This window comes from Peromyscus eremicus, chromosome 7 (assembly GCF_949786415.1).
Source record: "Peromyscus eremicus chromosome 7, PerEre_H2_v1, whole genome shotgun sequence".
Taxonomy (NCBI): Eukaryota; Metazoa; Chordata; class Mammalia; order Rodentia; family Cricetidae; genus Peromyscus; species Peromyscus eremicus.
In genome coordinates, this window is record NC_081422.1 from 43,031,350 (window position 1) to 43,049,991 (window position 18,642).

Below are 18,642 nucleotides of genomic sequence, written 5' to 3' on the forward strand. Positions count from 1 at the left end.
CTAAACGTCGCAAACCCGCTGGGAGGTGCCGGGAGAAGACTACAAGCCCCAACATGCCGCGCGCCGACTCGCCCTCCACAGCCACGCTTGGCTGCCGAAAGGGCTGGTGGGAGCGGGAGTCCTTGGTCCAGCCGCCAGCTCCCCCTCCCCCGCCACGTGTTTTCCGATGTTACGGGACTGGCTTGTATGCCATTGCTAAAGTTTGTCTGTTTCCAGGAGGTATCACTCCTGAGTTTTTATTAGTTCTGAGCAGCGGACTTGAAAAGGTTTAACTTCAAAAAAGAATCTGATTGTTTAAGAATTTTTAAAATGTATCTTTCCCTGACTATACCCCCCTCTTTTTTTTTACCTGCCCCTCCCTTCCACGTATTGAGTATATTTCTTATTTACTTGGAATCCGAGAATGACGTGCTATTTTGAGCTACAAGGCCAAATCCGCCATCATCGTTTAGAAGTCCTTAAATGGGCTCTTGTCTGAAAGATGACTTCGCACATATCAGGTGTTCCATAAATGTTCCTTTCCCGTCCTTGGTAGAAGCCTTGTCTCATATTCCAGGTTGCCGGAACGTGTGGGCTGTGTTTCGGTTGTTAGATCTTATACTACTTTACCTTTAAAACTTCTTAAAGTTAAATCATGTCCTTGTATAATTTTTGCAGCCAACTAAAGCGAACTGAAATAGTTCTGCCTGTTCTGTCATCCACTCTGATTCTGTCATCCATTCTGGTTTTGAGCAAAGGGTCCTTAATCTCCCACTAAATAGCTGCGGTTTTCACCACCGCCTCTGGAAGGGGCCTCTGTGGGGATCGCTTACATTTTAGCTTAGTAGCAAACACCTCTGCAAAGGGTAGTTTTATCACATACGTGCTCAGTCTTGAATCACATACTCCTGTGTCTTTTTCTGAAAGCCGTGTTGCCATTAATTACAGAGCTTGTGGTTGGTAGCACAGTAATTCCTACCCGGTGAGCTGGTTTTGTGAGACAAACATTGTTGCCCAATCAGAGCTTTAGGGATGCTGCAAACTACTAGTGGATTTCAGCTACTTAACCTGCCAAGCTTGACCAGAGAAACGGAAAGATCTTGGAAACGTGTGACAGTATATGTTCAATTTTACCGCAGAATAGATACGTATAACAGCATTGCCTAATGAATCATACTGTTTTTAGTTTGTAATCACTTTCGGCCCTAATCATTGGAAGGAGAACTCCATTGGCATTATAGAAACTTGGTTTGTTTGTATGTTGTTTTTGTTTGTTTGTTTGTTTTGTTTTGTTGAGACAGAGACTCACTACAGAATTCTAGGTGGCCTGGAACGCTGCCTCCCAAGTGCTAGTATTAATGATCTGGTGCACATATAGAAACTTCTATCAGCTGGGCTTATTATCACTCTGAAGTACTATTTCTTTACATTTTGAAAGAATACCTTCTGTTTTCCACATCTTTAGGGTGGAGAAATAGCCCAAAAGTTAAAAGTACTTGCTGCTCATGCAGAGGAAGTAACCCCTGTGGGATATGTTGTCCTCTTCAGACCTTCATGGGCACCGGTAAACAGAGAGAGAGAGAGAGAGAGAGAGAGAGAGAGAGAGAGAGAGAGAGAGAGAGAGAGAGAGAGAGAGAGAGAGAAAGGGGGAGGGAGGGAGGGAGGGGAGAGAGAGAGAGAGGGAGAGAGGGAGAGACAGAGAGAGAGAGAGACAGAGAGAGACAGAGAGAGAGAGAGACAGAGAGAGAAAGGGGGAGGGAGGGAGGGAAGAGAGAGAGAGAGAGAGAGGGAGGGAGGGAGGGAGAGAGAGAGAGGGAGGGAGGGAGGAGAGAGGGAGAGGGGGGGAGGGAGGGAGGAGGGGGCACAGATAAAATAGATATTTAAAAATTACATCTTTTGGTGATGGTATTTAACAGGTTATATCCCAAAAAGCCATGCTGATGGGTTTTTTGTTTTGTTTTGTTTTGTTTTGTTTTTTGGAAAATGCTTAAAATTAGTTATGTAAATAGGCCACAGGAAACTCTGTCTCAAAAATAAACAGAAATGATGTGTGGACTTTTTGGAAACTTCCATGTTTATTCAGCTATAGTACTATGTTCCTGATACAATGATAAGTACAGATTTCGTGTTGTTACCATGAATAAAACACTCATGTTCCCAAAATTCTAAAGAAATTATAAAACAGAAAATGGTAAAGGAAAAGTAGATTTGGATTTATACACAGTTTTGCCAAACTAGGCACAGTGAGTAGGTGTGCTAATTTCTTCCACACCGTGTCTATGGCCATCTTTTGAGTTTGTAGAAAGCCATGTGACAAAGGCTAGAATATTGTAAATTTAGCTGAGACAGGTCCTTTCCTGGGGAAAGGGGATATGGCCCATAAATTGCATGTACTATCCTTGTTTTCTGCTACAGAAACAGTTGGAGTTTTGTCTATTTGTTTTATTTTTCTTTGTTTAAAACAGGGTCTCACTCATTATATAGTCTAGGCTGGTCTCAAACTTATGGCAGTCTTTCTGCCTCCCAAGTTCAGGGATTACAGTTATGAGGTAACATGTTTGGCTCCAGAAATGATTTTTTTTTAATTTGTATCTCCCCCACATCCATTATTAAAAATAAAATGAGCTGAGTGCATCTTATATACAATGGCCATTCTTTTTTATTAAGTCTGAAGTACATTTTATGTCACTTCAGTTTAAAAACACATACCAAGTACTTAGCATGTATGGAACACTGGACTACAAAGCTGTTGGGATTTGGATCTGGAAGTCTGTCAAAGGCCAGAGTGTTAAAGGCTCAGTCCGAGCTTGTGAAAATTCTGAAAGGTGGGACATCATGGTAGGCCTTCCAGTCATTGGAAGCATGGCCTTGAAGGGAATAGTGAGACCTCCACTCCTCCCTCCTGCTCTGTTTCATCTCAGTCAGGAGCTGGGACGCTCGGCTCCGATGCATGCTCCCTAGGAACAGGCACCACCCTACCACAGACCCCAAAGCAGTGCTCCACATGACCATGAACTTAAACCTCTAAACCGTGTGCCAAAGCAAACCATTCTTTTCCTCAGTTGATTATCTAGGGTACTTTGTTACTCTAATGGAAAGCCAATGAAATGCCAAAGAACCCACTTACAAAGCTAGTTGATGTTCATTATACCAGACACAATAAATACTCAACATATTAAAGCAGAGGTCTGTGTATTTGTTTGCTTTGGGGGTTTGGGTGGGTGGGTGGGGGGCAGAGTACATCAGCTCACAGTTCAGTGGTAATACAGCCCTTCATGACAGGGAGGTCCTGGCATCAGGAGCTTGAGGAAGCCGCTCAAGTTGCATCCACACTCAGGAAGTAAGAGACTGGTGAGTCTAAGGTAGTTTTTCATTTCTAAAATTAGGGTGCTTTATTTTTGATCTAGAGCTGTTTCTTTGATAGGTAAGGAATGACTACTTTCCCATCTGTGAAATGGGCTATTACCAAGATAATGGAACAATCGGGGGAAAGCCTTTGTCCTTGTCACCAGGAGCTAGCTCACTCTCATTTTTCAAGTAAAGAAATATTAATAACATTTGAGAATATTCCACTGATTATTTTTCTAAAGGAAAGTATAATGTACAGTGATATCAAAATAAAGCAAGACAATAAGGCATGTAAAGATGTTTTAATTATGCAAATTTGCTGAAGGGCATTCTTTACCAGATACACAAAAATTGCATTCAAATAATCACAACTCAAGACATCTGGATTATACTGTTAAGCATAAAAATGACCAAATGCAATGAGAGAGGAGAAATGAGAACATAGAGATACTGGAATGCCACTCCACTAACAAACTGATTACTTGCTGGAAAATGTTAAGGAGCAGGTTAGAAGACGCAAGAGTGGGGGTGATATTTCTCAACATACACATTTTTTTTTTTTTTTTGGTTTTGAACCATGCAAGTATATTCTTTGTTCTAAGGGATTAGAAACTTTAAAAAGAACACAAGTAGTCATATTTAAAAATGGAATATCGGGCTGGAGAGATGGCTCAGAGGTTAAGAGCACTGCCTGTTCTTCCAGAGGTCCTGAGTTCAATTCCCAGCAACCACATGGTGGCTCACAACCATCTATAATGTGATCTGGTGCCCTCTTCTGGTATGCAGGCATGCATGCAGATAGAACACTATACATACATAAATAAATCTTTAAAAAATAATAATAATAAAATGGAATATCAATACATCTTTGTATATGGAAAGCAGATTAACAAAAATATTACAATGACTCCAATTTTGCATTTCATTTATTGGGACTCAAACTATAATACTTGCATAAGTAGATAGATCCCTACCACCTTTTCTATTATCATTTAGAGGAAAAGTATTGAAATTACAGAATCAAACGACCTCAAATTTTTTATTTATTGGTTTTTGTTGTTACTGTTTGTATATACAATATGTGTTAGGGGGTGGGGGGTCCAAGTGTATGCCATGGCCTCTGAAAGTCAGAGGACGATTTTTAGGAGTCAGTTCTCTCCTTCCACCTTGCTTAGAGGCACAGTCTTACTGTTTCTACCTTGCTATATAGTCCAGGCAAGCTGACCTTTGATCCTTCAGGCAACTCACCTGTCTCTGCTTCCCATTTCACTGAAGGAATGCCAGGATTATAGATTGGTCCCACCACATCCAGCCCCTCCACCCCCGGGGGTGGGGGGGTTGGTTTTGAGACAGGGTTTCTCTGTGTAGCCCTGGCTGTCCTGTAGACCAGGCTGGTCTCAAACTCACAGAGATCCAGCTGCCTCTGCCTCCAGAATGCTGGAATTGAAGGTGTGCATCCTGCACACATCTCAGTTTTTATGTGGCTGCTAGGGAATTGAACTGAGCTCATAGGGCTTATGAAGTGAGTGCTTTTACCCACTGAACCATCTTGCTGGACTACAATTTCTTATTTTACAAAAGTAAACCAGGACTGGTGGCTCTCACTTGTAATTTCAGCTCTTGGGAAATGGAGGCAGGAGAATCTTGAGTTCAAGGCCATCCGTGGCCATATAGGGTTCAAGGACAGCCTGGGTTATATAAGAGAAACAAGTTTCAAATATCAAGCTATAATAACTACTGTTGTGGAATATTTTTTTTTTTGTACTGTGTGAAGATGTGTTGCTGTGAGTGGTTTAATAAAGAGCTGAGTGGTCAATAGCTAGGCAGGAGAGATAGGCAGGATTTCTGGGAAGAGAGAAGAGGAGGACGAGGAATCTAGGCACACAGATTATGCCAGATAGGTGCCAGGGAGAAGAAAGGAGACGAAGAACAAGTCAGAGTTACAGAGTGAAAAAGAGGTAACCAAGACATGTGGCAGGATGTAGATTAATAAAAATGGGTTAATTTAAGTTATAAGAGCTAGTTAAGAACAAGCCTAAGATATAGGCTGAGCTTTCATAATTAATAATAAGTCTCTGTGTCATTATTTAGGAGCTGGCTGGCAGGACTTCTCAGTCTCAAGACTTGTTAGAAACTACATCTTCCTTATGCTGTCACAACTAAATAAAGTAAGTGTGGAAACAAAGAGCTAGTTTCTAGAATTAAGACTTATTAGCTATGAATTGGGCTCCACTCATTATATAATCTTTGAGAAGGTATGAACTTTCTCTCCTATAAAACTGTTGAAAGTGGCTTAGCATGCAGTGACAGTTCAATAAATGCTAGTTTCTAAAAAAGGAATTCACATTTACATATTAATATACCAACACTCAAGCTAAATATGACAGGATGATTTTATATTTGCCAACCACTTGTTTCTCCTTAGTGATATGAAAATTTAAAAATTAAGTATATCTGTGTAATGTCACTAAAAAGTAGTATGATAAAACTTGGTTTTAGTGTCTAAAAGTTAAGGGAAAAAATTGACTATTATATAATTAAAGACAAGATATAAAGAGCATTGAACTATGCAAACAGCAAAACTTAGATCATAATGAAACCTCAAAAATTGTGTAACTGTTCAGACATTTAAGAAATAAAAGAGAAGGAATAATTTATTTTTTATGTTTTGTTTTTGGCAAATAGAATGTATTTATGTGCAGTATTATGTTTTGCTATATGTATTTTGCTATATTGTAGGATGATCTAATAGGGATAACTAGCAAATCCACCACCTTCACCTCAAATACTATTTATTTGTAATGAAACACTTCTGAAATACACGTTAATGACACTCATCACACTAGGCAAGAGATCAGTAAGACTTATCTCTCTAACTGAAACTTCCTGCCCTGTAATGGTTAGGGTCTGGTTGGGGTGGGGGGCGGGGGTTAAGTTTTTTTTTTTTATGTATATGTATGTGTGTGCCAAATGTATGTGGGTACCCACAGAGGCCAGAAGAGGCTGTCAAATCCCCAGGTGCTGGAGTTACAGATGGCTGTGAGCTGCCCAGTCAGGAGCTGAGAACCAAACTCTGGAAGAGAAGCACATACTCTCTAACAACTGCCATGTCTCTAGCCCGCTGTTTAGTTTTGTCAACTTGACACAATCTAGAATCACCTCAGAAAGAAATCTTTTTTTGTTTTGTTTTGTTTTTTTCCCAGACAGGGTCCTGGCTGTCCTGGAACCAGGCTGGCCTCACACTCACTGGGATCCATCTGCCTCTGCATCCCAGTGCTGGGATTAAAGGCGTGCAACCACCTCAGAAGAAAATCTTAATGAAGAACTGTCTAGATCAGGATAGGCCATGGTGGTGTTGTTTGGTTTTGCTCTTTTGGGGGCCCGCCACCCAGCTCCCAAATAAATCATACGGAGGTTTAGTCTTAATTATGAATGCCTGACCTTAGCTTGACTTGTTTCTAGCCAGCTTTTCTTAAATTACCCCACCTTTTGCCTTTGGGCTTTTACCTATCTCCATTTCTGTATGTCTTTCATTATTTCTTACTCCATGGCTTTTGTGTAGCTGGCCCCTGATGTCTTCCTCCTTCTCTGGTTACTTCTTTAATCTTTTTCCAGTTTTCTCCCTCTATATATTCTCTCTGCCTGCCAGCCCCGCCTATCCTTTCTCCTGACTCACTATTGACTATTCAGCTCTTTATTAGACCATCAGGTGTTTTAGACAGGCAAAGTAACACAGCTTCACAGAGTTAAACAAATGCAACGTAAACAAAAGTAACACACCTAAAAATAATTACACCACGGACATGTTTTTAGTAGATTATCTTGATTACATGAAGTGGAAAGATCTGCCCACTGTAGATGGCACCATTCCTTAGGCAAGAAATTCTGGTCTGTATAAAAGCAGAGAAATGCATTAATTCATGGCTCCCTGCTCTTAACTGTGAATATAACATGACTGCTCCAAGTTCTTGCTGCCCTGACTTCTTTACAATGATGAACTGTAATCTGGAATTGTAAGCTAAAAATAAAACCTTTCTCCTTGAAGTTACTTTTGTCCAAGTATCTTATCACAGCAATGGGGAACAAAATTACAGAATATCCTTTAAGCAATATCTTCCTTTTCCCTGTCAACTCCCTAACCCAGGTTCTCTCTGTCTCTCTCTCTCTCTCTGACACAGGGTTTCTCTGTCTAGCTTTGGAGCCTTTCCTGGAATTCACTCTGTAGCCCAGGCTGGCCTCAAATTCACAGAGGTCTGCCTGCCTCTGCCCCCGGAGTGCTGGGACTAAAGGCGTGCGCCACCACAGCCCACTTCTAGTATTTTCATAATAGGGTATGGGCTAGAGAGATGACAGTTGTTAAAGAGTAAAGCTCAGATGTTTCCTGGCCAACCATGATGCTTTGCTTTGCTAGGAAGGTGATCCAACCTGAGGCTAAGGGGAGAAAACATGGAAACTTTGCTTCTGAGAACTTCCCTGTTCTTTTCCTGTACATCTCCTTTTGGGACTAGCTTTCATTTTTACCTTTGTGCTATAGCAAAACTGTACAAGAACAGCAAGGACCTTTATCTGCGGAGCCATCTTGCCTGCCCTCCAATAAAAATTCTGAATGGACAATAAAGCTCAGATGTTTCCTGGCCAACCATTGATGGTGCCATGGTAGCTTTATGCTCTGTCAGCTTAGCTAAGGTAGAATGATGGGTTCCAGAATGTCCCTCCTATAGTAGTTTCTATTTAGAGTTAGTGTTGAAAAGTAAAGAATTTGGGCTTTTATTCCTAACTCTGGGAGAAAGCCTAAATTCTTAAAATTTCTCAGGTTGTAGCAGTATCATTACTATCTTCAAATGGTGAGCCCTGAAAGTTTATGCTACTGAGATGATACACAGTGGGACCTTCAGGATGGGACCAGGCCAGCATGCAAAGATCAACCATGTGATTACAGAGTTGGGGCTTTGAGCTGCGTATTAGTCTGAACCTCCGCAAAATTGGGTTCAATCACTTAGCCAAAAACTCTATTATGATGACCACTTAATGGAACGTAATATAAGCTGGAAACTGTACAAATTTTATTAGTGTGTTTTCGTGTGTTTGTGCCATGACACATGTGTGGTGTGTGTCCACTCCTGGGGAATAAGACTCTGGTTATCAGACTTTCACAGCAAGCTCCTTATCTGCAGAGCCATCTTGCCTGCCCGCCAATAAAAATTCTGAATGGACAATAAAGCTCAGATGTTTCCTGGCCAACCATGATGCTTTGCTTTGCTAGGAAGGTGATCCAACCTGAGGCTGAGGGGAGAAAACATGAAAATTTGCTTCTGAGAACTTCCCTGTTTTTTTCCTGTACATCTCCTTTTGGGACTAGCTTTCATTTTTACCTTTCTGCTATAGCAAAACTGTATCATTGTGTATAGTTCTTTCCTGAATTACCAGTGAGTCTTTGTTGTAAACTATCAACGCTTAAGGTATAATGGAAACTCCTAAACTTTGTAGCCAATTGGTCAGACCTACGGGTGGCCTGGGAGTTTCTGCTCTCCCAGCTCCTATCTGAATTGAGGGTGGTCTCAAGAACACTGAGTCTTTACTAGAACTTTGGCTCAACTCTAGGAAGTTACTCTTAGAATATCGATGTTGACCAAACAGAACCGTCTAGAGAACAGGAGATAGAAAATGGCCAGGTAGGGTAGGGCTATGGTCACGAAGTGAACAAGGAGCTGCCATACACTTCTACTGCTATGGACCCATTCTACCATGTCTCCTACTCTATAACAGACCAACAAAAAATAACAAGTTGCCTGATTGTCTATGCCTTCTATTCTATGGCACATGAAAATTTCTCTAGAAATGTACACACACACACACACACACACACACACACACACACACACAAAATTCCTCCTCCATTTCTGTCATTTTGCCACAGCTACAAAAAAGGTAACTAAAATAACAGGGAAGCAGCAGCAGGCATGGCTTAGAATCTAGAAGACACTGCAGGATAATGGGCATTGTGGCGCTTTATGCATCGCTTACTGATTGGCTTAGCTCTGCATGGGCAGTTAAGTCTTTGATTTTCTAGCTCCTATCACATGGGGCACAGAACTGCAGAGATAATTCTGTAGCTAAGAATGAGACAGATGGAAGCTCAAGTTAGTTCTTAGCCTTTTCCAGTTCCTTCCTGGTCAGTGCTGCTCTTCAGTTGTCAATCAACTAACAGTCTGACTGACCCATGGTGACTTCAGACCCAACACCAAACTGTTGGCCAGCACATTAGTACATCCAAAATCAAAACTGTGTAAGTTTGCATCCCTATAATAAATCTCTCCTTCTACATCACTTAGTTCTGCTATGCTAATTTTATTGTGAAAGATACAGACCATCCATTGACTTAAAAATAAACAAGAAAACCACTGGGAATTAAACAGGAACGCTATGGCTTAGTTTCCCCAACCCTGCTGCACATTATTTTTAAGAATACTGACACCAATACCCCATTCCTAAGATTTTAGGGTACACCCTAGACATAAAGTATTATTAATTCGTTATAAAGGAGAGGTTCCTAGGTTATAGTAATGGAGCTTTCAACTGTTGTCTATATTGAATTTTGAGGCTATCTCGAACTGACTGTTTACAAAGTACAGATATTTAGTTTACTGGTTCAACTGGGTCAAACTGAAGGGAAATAGTCACTGGCTCTTCCAAGGCTTGCCCCCAAAAGCCATTAAGCCGAGACTATTTCTGATGACCTGTGGACTGACATGACAGTCCAAGCTAAAGTGCAATAAAGTATAAAGTTTCCATGGAGAGACTTAGAGATATCAGGCTTATTGGAAATAAAACTGCTTAAGCAAACCATTTCTTTAAACAAACAAAACCTTAACCTATGCCAAGTGAGGACACAGAGCCTGGACATTACAACATCTGGGTGTAGAAAGCAGACAAAGGAACTCATGTTCACAGTGCTCTACACCACAATCCATGTAATAAAAGTCTAGCCAGGCATCAAAGCAAATCTACAGAAGATGCTGTAAGATGGATAATCTTTACCAATCAAAGTGTGAACCGACATGATTCAAAGCACACTGCTAACTTACTGGATAGCCTCTGACGTCAGTGATGCCAAAATAAAGAGACACGTTCTCTTTTTAGGTATTTAATATATTAAAAAAGGAACATAGTATAAATGCTGTGGTATAAAGAGGATCCACATTTCTCACAGAATAAATTCGTAAAAATGACTTGCAGTGAATGAGCAACAAGATCTTGAAACATGAACGTTTTGTTAAACAAAATTCCAAAATTATAATCCCACATTTTGCCATTTAATCTATGTATTAACATTGTTGTTCCTCTAAGAATTTTCATCAACACTGTCTTTTTATGTAAAAATATACATGTAGATATTTAACTTCCTGAGTGACTAGTCATACATCAAATATAATTTAATGAGACAATTTTAAAGTTCTTAGAATGAACTAGTATAGATTTATAATGTATGTTTAATTGTGATAAAATTCAAGAGCATACCACAGAATTTGTACTTAAATTCTGAGTTAGAAAATATGATTTATTCCCAAACAAAACCAATAAACTGTTTTAAATAAATTGTTAATAAAACGATCACTGAGAAGTCCTATTTTCTCATTTATTAATAAAATGCAGATAGCCATTTCAGACTACCAACTTGGATGTTTCCTACTATATACAGCAAAATGATTTCATTACCAAGAAATTTCTTGCAACACAAAAGGGTGAGATAACTCAAATATTTGCTTTATAATCAACCAATCTATACAGTTCATCTTTCCTAGGCTGAAATGACTGGCATGGTGGCCCATTCTCTTGTATAAAATCCTTCCTCTTCTGAAACCCTGAGGGAAGGTAACTGAAGTGACAAATGTGGAGCCACGGTTCCCAGTTCTCTATGAAACTGCTGCCGGGTTCAAAAATTTTTTTTTCAAAGACAGGTGGAAAATTGTGGGGCTACTCTGTACAGTTTTTAGAAATACTTCCTGAATGACTTAATTAAAAGGGCCTAAAATGGCCCTGTAAACAATGTCCTTGGAATGCTTGTTAGTGTCGAGATGAGGGCCATTTCCCACCTCTACTACTGTCTCTTCTGTTATCATAGTCATGGCTCCAGTCATTATGATTCCTGTCGTCATAGTAGAAATCCTCTCGGCCTCCTCTGTAATGATAGTCAGACCCATGATCAGAGTAGCGTTGCTCACGGCTATAGTGTCTATCTCCTAGGTAGGGGTGAGAATTCTGTCTTTTACGCTGTAATGACAGTGCATCTTGGCGCCACTGGGAGCTGGAAGACTGGTTAAAGGTATGAGCGTGTGGTTGACCTGATGGCGAAAATCCCGACTGATCTGCATGTGGAGAACCAAATTTCCCAACATATGACATCTGTCTGAAAACATTGTTCATCTGAGGGAAGAAAAAAAAAGTTAACTGCAAGGACTTCTTAACAGCAAAGCCAATGTATCATTTAGTCAGTCAATGATACACAGAATAAAGGAAAATCAAAATCACCCTTGCCCAGATGCATCCCAAACTGGATGTAATTAAATGTGGCCCAATACCAAAGTTTCATTCATCTTGAGTGTCTACTTACAGATACTTGAACAAAAATACTACTTGCTTCCAAGAATATAAAAGAAAGACATCACTCAATATGACCATACTATGAATCACTGTAAGAACACATGAAGAACTAGACCCTCACTAGGAAAATCTTTGTGAAGGTGGCATACAATCTGAGTGCTAAGAAACTGATCAAAAAGAGACCATTTTGCTTGGCATTGGTGGCCCACGCCTTTAATCCCAGCACTCGGGAGGCGGATCTCTGTGAGTTCAAGGCCAGCCTGGTCTACCGAGTGAGATCTAGGGCAGAAACTAAAACTACACAGAGAAACCCTGTCTCGAAAAAAACAAAAACAAACAAACAAACAGAAACCATTTCAGGGGAGAAAGAAGCACACAGCAGAATCCAGAATGGGCTCTGAGAAAGACAGCTACAGTAGCAGAATAGGTCCTGCATCTTAGAAGCTGTTAAGGGTTGATAACAAAAGCTGTACGTAGTGGTGCACACCTTCAAACCCAGCACTCTGGAGGCAGAGGCAGGTATAGCTCTGTGAGTTCAAGGGCAGCCTGGTCTACAGAGTGAGACTGTCTCAAAAAAGAAAAGAAACATCAAAACACAGCTGATTTGAGTTTTAGGGTAGGTCTCATGGTATTACAAAAACCACTTCAGGTAAGTTGATCTAGAAGAGACATGTTAAATTATTAAAACTGTAATGATTATGTTAGCCTAAATATTTGACACAGTATTAAGAATTAAAATAAAAACAGTTAATTTATGCCTAAAGGACATAAAGTAATAAAACTGACTGAGAAGTGAAAAGTTATCTGATGTAACAGAAATACTTTAACCCAAGTATGACTTTGTCTTAGCAACTCAACTGGGAAAAGAAAAAAACCTACTACTGCTTGCCGCTGATAATCTTCTGGAGAAGAGAAGGACCTCTGAACCATCTGTGCTGATGGAGTTACGTTACCCACCGTCCTTTCATAGCTGCAAAGAGAAAGCAAGAATGATGAGTGGTCATCCTTCAACAAATACTCAACACCAGTCACTAGTGCGACAGTTCTCAATGATGAAAATGATTAAGACAAGCACAGCTGTTTCTATGTGTTAGATGATTGAAATAGCTGGAGGAAAGAAAGGGCAGTCTACTTTAGGTTGGCTGCTCAGGACAGCCTTTCTAAAATGGAGACATTTAAAGTAAAAAGTGAGGAATGTGATTATCTGGAGGCAGAACAGGTCCTAACTGTGGGAAAGGCTAGTTAGAGAAGCCAAACTAGGAGCCTAGGAGCCTAGGAGCAAAACACAGTTCTGAACATGATGTTTTCTGGGAACACGGCACTGTTTTCCTCTTGCGTAACTATGGCTACCTTTACCGATATAACTGCAGACACAAAGACAGCAGGACAATGTATTGGTCCTAAGCTAATGCCATCGTTCAGACAGAGATTTTATCACCTAGCTATAAATGATATAAATTTTAACTTGAGCAATTAGGTAGATATTCTGAGACATTAAATTGAAAAGGTTTTGACAATTAACCATGTTTCCTCATCTTAGTGTTGATTAGAGTGGAGGTAGGAAAAAACAAGGGGCTCTCCTTTAGCTTTTCTGGGGGTCTCAGAGGAGATAGTGTGTCCAGATTCTAAGAGGGGCAAAAAGTACAATTTACTTTATGCCAGCAGCATATTAAAATAATCGACCCTAGCCTGTGATTAAAGTTAAAAGGAGTGACTAGTATACTTACTCAACCCTCCCAAGAAACTCTAAGGGGGAGATCTTTGTTCCACTTAGGATACCTTTGACTGTTTTATGAAAGTGGCTGAAAAGAACATTTTGAGTGCCAAGTGACAAGTGTTTAAACACCACTAATTGACTTCAGCCGGCAAAAAAGGTCACAGGAAGATCAATGTTTTTGTACTATTGCTTTTTATAATTCCTCCTTCCAACATTTCTCTTCAAAGCAGCCATCCAATTCTCTCTGGCTTTGGCAATGCCTTAATCCAAACCAACTTTGATCCAACAGTCCCACATGGTCACTTGCCAATAGCTTCCTAATTGGTATTTCTTTCACTATGTCTCTTCTAACACATTCTTCTCCCACGGCAACCAAGTAATTCTTTAAACTTTAAATCATCATTTTACTTGAACTATTTTAATGCTTTCTTCCTGTTTAGGATAAAATCTCCCCAAAACTTGATTGTAGCCCTATGAGATGCTTACTTAGCTCTTACGTACCTCATCAAAATTCCCTACTGCCTTCATTGCACTGGTTTCTTTTAGTTCCTCATCCATCTGCACCATCTCCTGCTGTTAAAACTCTCTCAAAGCACTTTCTACATCTCTAGAGAACTAATTATAGTAATTAAGCAAGTAGCCACAAAGTACATGTGTTCATCTCAATTTGAAGCTCCACTTGGCAGTGTCCCATACTGTGGCTTGATCATACCAACCACGTTTAAACTTCACACACTGCTTACAAACAGCTCGAATTTGGGCAAGTTAGCCAAAATTAACTTTCTGCACTCCAAGTAGAGATAGATAAATCCTATTTCATAGTTGCTTCGAGAAGTAACTGACATCATACATGGAAAGGATTTGGTGAGGCATCTAAAACAAATTGAGTTAAGTAAAGACAGTACTATCTCTAACCTTCAGTAGCTACAGGGATTTCAGAGACCCTCACAAAGGATAGGACCAAGAGAAATGAGCCTAATGACTGTACAATCGGCAGAGGTAGATTTACACTCCAGTTCTATTAACTCAGCCCAGTAGTTAATATTCACTAATCAGTACTCTTAAATAGCAAGAAGAAGAAAAAAAAAACACAATTATCGGGGATAAAGTTACTATAAAGTTAATTTTAACCTTTAAAAGATGGAGGTGGGGTGGGGGGTGCACAGTATACTGCCATTATGATAAATATTTTTTGTTTCAATTCCATCTGTTTATGTGGGTAGGACATGTCTTTAACACATATGACTATAGTTGTATTTTATTTAGTGCAAAAGAACCAGTCAATTGTGCACTGAGGTCATTAGCTCCGAAACTTTCTGATAAATGACTTTAATAGTGAGTAAGAAACAGTACCTGTTAGGAGATGTGGAGGTGGGGCTTAAATTTCCAACATGATGCTGGGGATATGACACACTGGCATCCTGAGAGGCGTGACTACTTCCTAAAATGAGGTAATTTCAAAAATTCTAATTGAAAACCAAAGAGCCCAACAACAATTTGAAATGTCTCCTCCAGTCTAAATTACCCCCAAAGAGACAAATAGCTTAAAAGCAACACCAACCCCCCTCAAACTAAAACAAAACAAAACAAACAAATCACCACTAAAATTGTTATAGACCACCTCACAGGTTTTTAAGTAAGTAATACCAGAAAAAGAAAGCATTCCAAACAAGATACTACTTAAAGCAGAAACAGCCAGTCTGGCCACGGTATTCTGATACCCATACTATAATGTATGACTGGATGAGTGGAAAGCTTTATCTTATCCTCACAGAAGAGCAGCAACAAAATCAGTATTTGTAAATCACAAAGCAGCCTGGGAAATAGCAAAATTTCAAGTATTTTCATCATTAACTCCCTATTCCCAATCTTTAAAACAGAAGTCTGGTATGGAGTCAACACCTACAATCCCAGCACTTGGGGGGAGAAGCAGGAGGATCAAGAGTTCAAGGCCAGACTTGGCTACACAGTGAGTTTGAAGCTAGCCTAGAATACCTGAAACCCTGTCTCAAAAACTAATCAATCAACCAAACAAACAAACAAAAACCTGGAAGAGTAAAATAGAAAGCAAAAGAAAAACAAACAAAAGTCCCTCTCCCTATTGCCACTATACCTGAGCCATTACCTGATCTAAACTGAATTTTGATAGGCCTCCCGAAAAGTTTGATTCCATTGAGAAGATTCATGGCGTAAGGAACGGACACTTCGTGTTTGAAATTCACAAATGCAAACTGTTTCAGTTTGCCATCTTTATCTTTTGGGATTTTCACCTTTATTACTGGCCCAGCCTGCAAAGAAAAGTATTTGTAACTTAAACAAGGCAATTTCAGGAAAACATTTGAATTTCAGAAATAAATGAGAATGCAAGTGTGTCATGGTGGCACATGCCTGTATTGTCAGCTGTCAAGAGGTGCAGGCAGGAGGATCAGGTTCAAAGTCAGCCTCGGAGTCCCAGGCTACCAAGGCTACAGAGACTGTCTCTCTGTCTCAAATACTATAAAGAAGAGAACACAAAGTTTTAAACAAAAGTATGTAATCAAGACCTCATTAAAAACAAAATGTCCTGACAAGGACCGGCCATCTACTTCCCTTTTAGTAAGGATAACAATTCTAGTTCTGACTGAAATCGAGATTATTTGGGGAAAGTTTTTGTTATTTATAATATTTCAAAGAACAGAAAGCATGATACTGTATCTACATCTCCCATGATTGTGTGACGTCTTAACAAAGCAAACAACAGCTGTCATTTCCTCGAGGCACGAAAAAGAACATTTACAAGACAAAGCGGATTTTCTTCGACTGAAAAAATTAACTTCCGCATCGATCGATCAAATATTACCAGCTACTGAGTCATGAAGCAGGAAAGGACAGGATAGGTCGGGTTTTTCGGACTTAATAAACACGCCAATGCTGCTTTCCTACGTTTAGCTTATAGAGTTTTTAAAACACTTTAAAGAGCCCAACACTCGGGAGGCAGAGCCAAGCGAATCTCTGAGTTCAAAGCCAGCCTGGTCTACAAAGTGAGTTCCAGGGCAGGCTCCAAAACTACACAGAGAAACCCTGTCTCGAAGAAGAAGAAAAAACAAAAACAAAAAAAAACACTTTAATGTCTGCAATTTCATACGCAAGTTAAGCGGAAATAGAGAGAGAAAAGCGGAAACGTGAGACGAAGCCAAGGCCAATTAACTCAAAGGGAAGGCTAGGTACGCAGGACAGGGAAAGCAATGCTGAGGTTCCGCCTCGGGTCCCTGGTCCTTCACCGGGATGGAGACGCAGACACCCACATCATCAGACGTCACTTTTGGCCCGAACGCCCAGGGGTCCCGGCCTGGCGCGCTCCGCTTCTTAGCTGGGCCCTTGAATGGCCCAGCCGCCCTAGGGCCGTGCCGGCGCCTTACCTGGTGGAACAGCTCGAAGAGGAGCTCCTCCGTCACCTTCGTCTCCAGGTTGCCCACAAACAGAGTGCGGTCGGCCTCGGCGGCCGCCGCCCCCATCTCCGCGTCGCTTCCAGTCTCGGGCCTAGTCTGACTGCTCACAGCCAGCCAGCCGACCGACCGACCGACCCCACTGCGCACTCTCGGGAAGACCCGCGTCCTCTCGTTCAGACGTCACGACGTAAACGCCCTTCGCGCGCGACCGCAGGCCGGCTACGCATGCGTGCGGGAGCAGCGCCCGTTTCCGGCGGCTGCGTTTTCCGCCGTGGCACTAAAGATGGCAGCTTGGGGTTGGTAACGGTTGCTTCCGACGCGGGCTGGAGTGATCTGCGGCGCTGCCGAGGGCCCAGTCTGGTCGACGTTCGCCAGGCAAACACTACGGACGGTGTTTGAAGATGGCCCAGAACTCGGTGTCGCTGTCGGCCGGCGATCAAGCCGACAGGGTGGCCCACCGGTCCTCCCAAGGAGATCTCAGCCCGCCTGCAATGGCGTGGGCGATGGTCTCCGGAGACAGCTTCCTGGTTACTAGTGTGGAGCCGAATCAGCCAGGAGGACCTCGGCCGCCAGCGCGACCCAGCGTTCGGACCGACAGACGTCGAATGCCCGTTGGTGGCCGCAGCCGGAGCCGAAGCCGCCAAGGCAGATTCTCGCCTTACCCGACCCCTGGTGTCAAGCTGGACCTCTTGAGAAGTGTGCTGCAGCAGCGTCTGGTTGCGTTGGGAAATGCCCTCGCAGCCCGGATCTCGACGTAGAACGAATGCCTCCCCTCACTTAGCTTGCAAACAAGGCCTCTCTGAAACCATGTGTTGGTGTAGCGGCAGTTTTATTTTCACTGATAGCTTCACCGATGTGGGCGGTTAATATAGCCCTATCAAAGTTTGGCCGAGCTTGCAAACAAGGCCTCTCTGAAATCATTTGTTGGTGTAGAAGCAGTTTTATTTTTACTGATATCTTCACTGATGTGGGCAGTTAATGTAACCCAATCTAAGAAAAGTTTAGCCGGGCGTAGTGACTCTTTAATCTCAGGACTCGGGAGGCAGGCTCGAGTTCCAGGCCAGCCAGTGTTACATAGTTGGGGGGCATGTCTTAATATCGATCCATATGGGGCCAAGAAGAATGTAGGAGGGATTTTCTAAGTGACTGTGAATGTAGTCTCTTGTCGTCCAGGCGTGCCAGGACATGCCATGTATTAAGGATGGTCTTGAAATCAGCCTGCCTACCTGCCTTTGCCTCCTAGGTGCTGAGGTTTACAGGCGTGAGCCACACACCCAGCTTGAGTAACAGTTACTCAATTCAGAATCCAGCAGTATCTGATTTCCACAAACCTCCCAGAGTGATTACTCAGAGGCTTGCAACTCAAGTGTTCTTAACTGCCTTCCTCTTTACCTCAGACTACCCTTGAATTCGTGTTGGTGAAAACAAATGTCCTATATCACACTGTTTTATCCTTACATCTTCTCTCAGCACCTTACATTACCCCCACCCCCATGCTCTGTTTTTTACTATGTCTACAGACTCCCAAATTTTTTTCCCCAGGGTCACACGCTGTAGCCCTGGCTGTTC

At 41.6% G+C, this 18,642-nt stretch overlaps 2 protein-coding genes across 3 annotated transcripts; one reads left to right on the top strand and one right to left on the bottom strand.

The window, feature by feature from the left end:
• Nucleotides 1–10,949: 10,949 nt before the first annotated feature.
• On the bottom strand, nucleotides 10,950–17,267 carry Rbm7 (RNA binding motif protein 7). 2 transcript variants are annotated; one of them, XM_059267808.1, is made up of 5 exons: nucleotides 17,044–17,258; nucleotides 15,771–15,933; nucleotides 14,999–15,086; nucleotides 12,808–12,898; nucleotides 10,950–11,751 (listed from the first exon to the last, which is right to left on the bottom strand). In XM_059267808.1, exons 1-5 carry the CDS (start codon nucleotides 17,137–17,139, stop codon nucleotides 11,392–11,394), a joined length of 798 nt encoding a protein of 265 aa, XP_059123791.1. In that variant the 5' UTR covers nucleotides 17,140–17,258; the 3' UTR covers nucleotides 10,950–11,391. The 2 variants fall into 2 exon arrangements, with proteins under 2 accessions (XP_059123791.1, XP_059123792.1); XM_059267809.1 differs by having other exon boundaries at nucleotides 11,525–11,751; nucleotides 12,804–12,898; nucleotides 17,044–17,267.
• Nucleotides 16,969–17,881, top strand: C7H11orf71 (chromosome 7 C11orf71 homolog). Its single transcript, XM_059267810.1, has one exon. The coding sequence runs from the start codon at nucleotides 17,475–17,477 to the stop codon at nucleotides 17,829–17,831; it is 357 nt and encodes a 118-aa protein (XP_059123793.1). The 5' UTR covers nucleotides 16,969–17,474; the 3' UTR covers nucleotides 17,832–17,881.
• The last annotated feature ends 761 nt before the right edge of the window (nucleotides 17,882–18,642 follow it).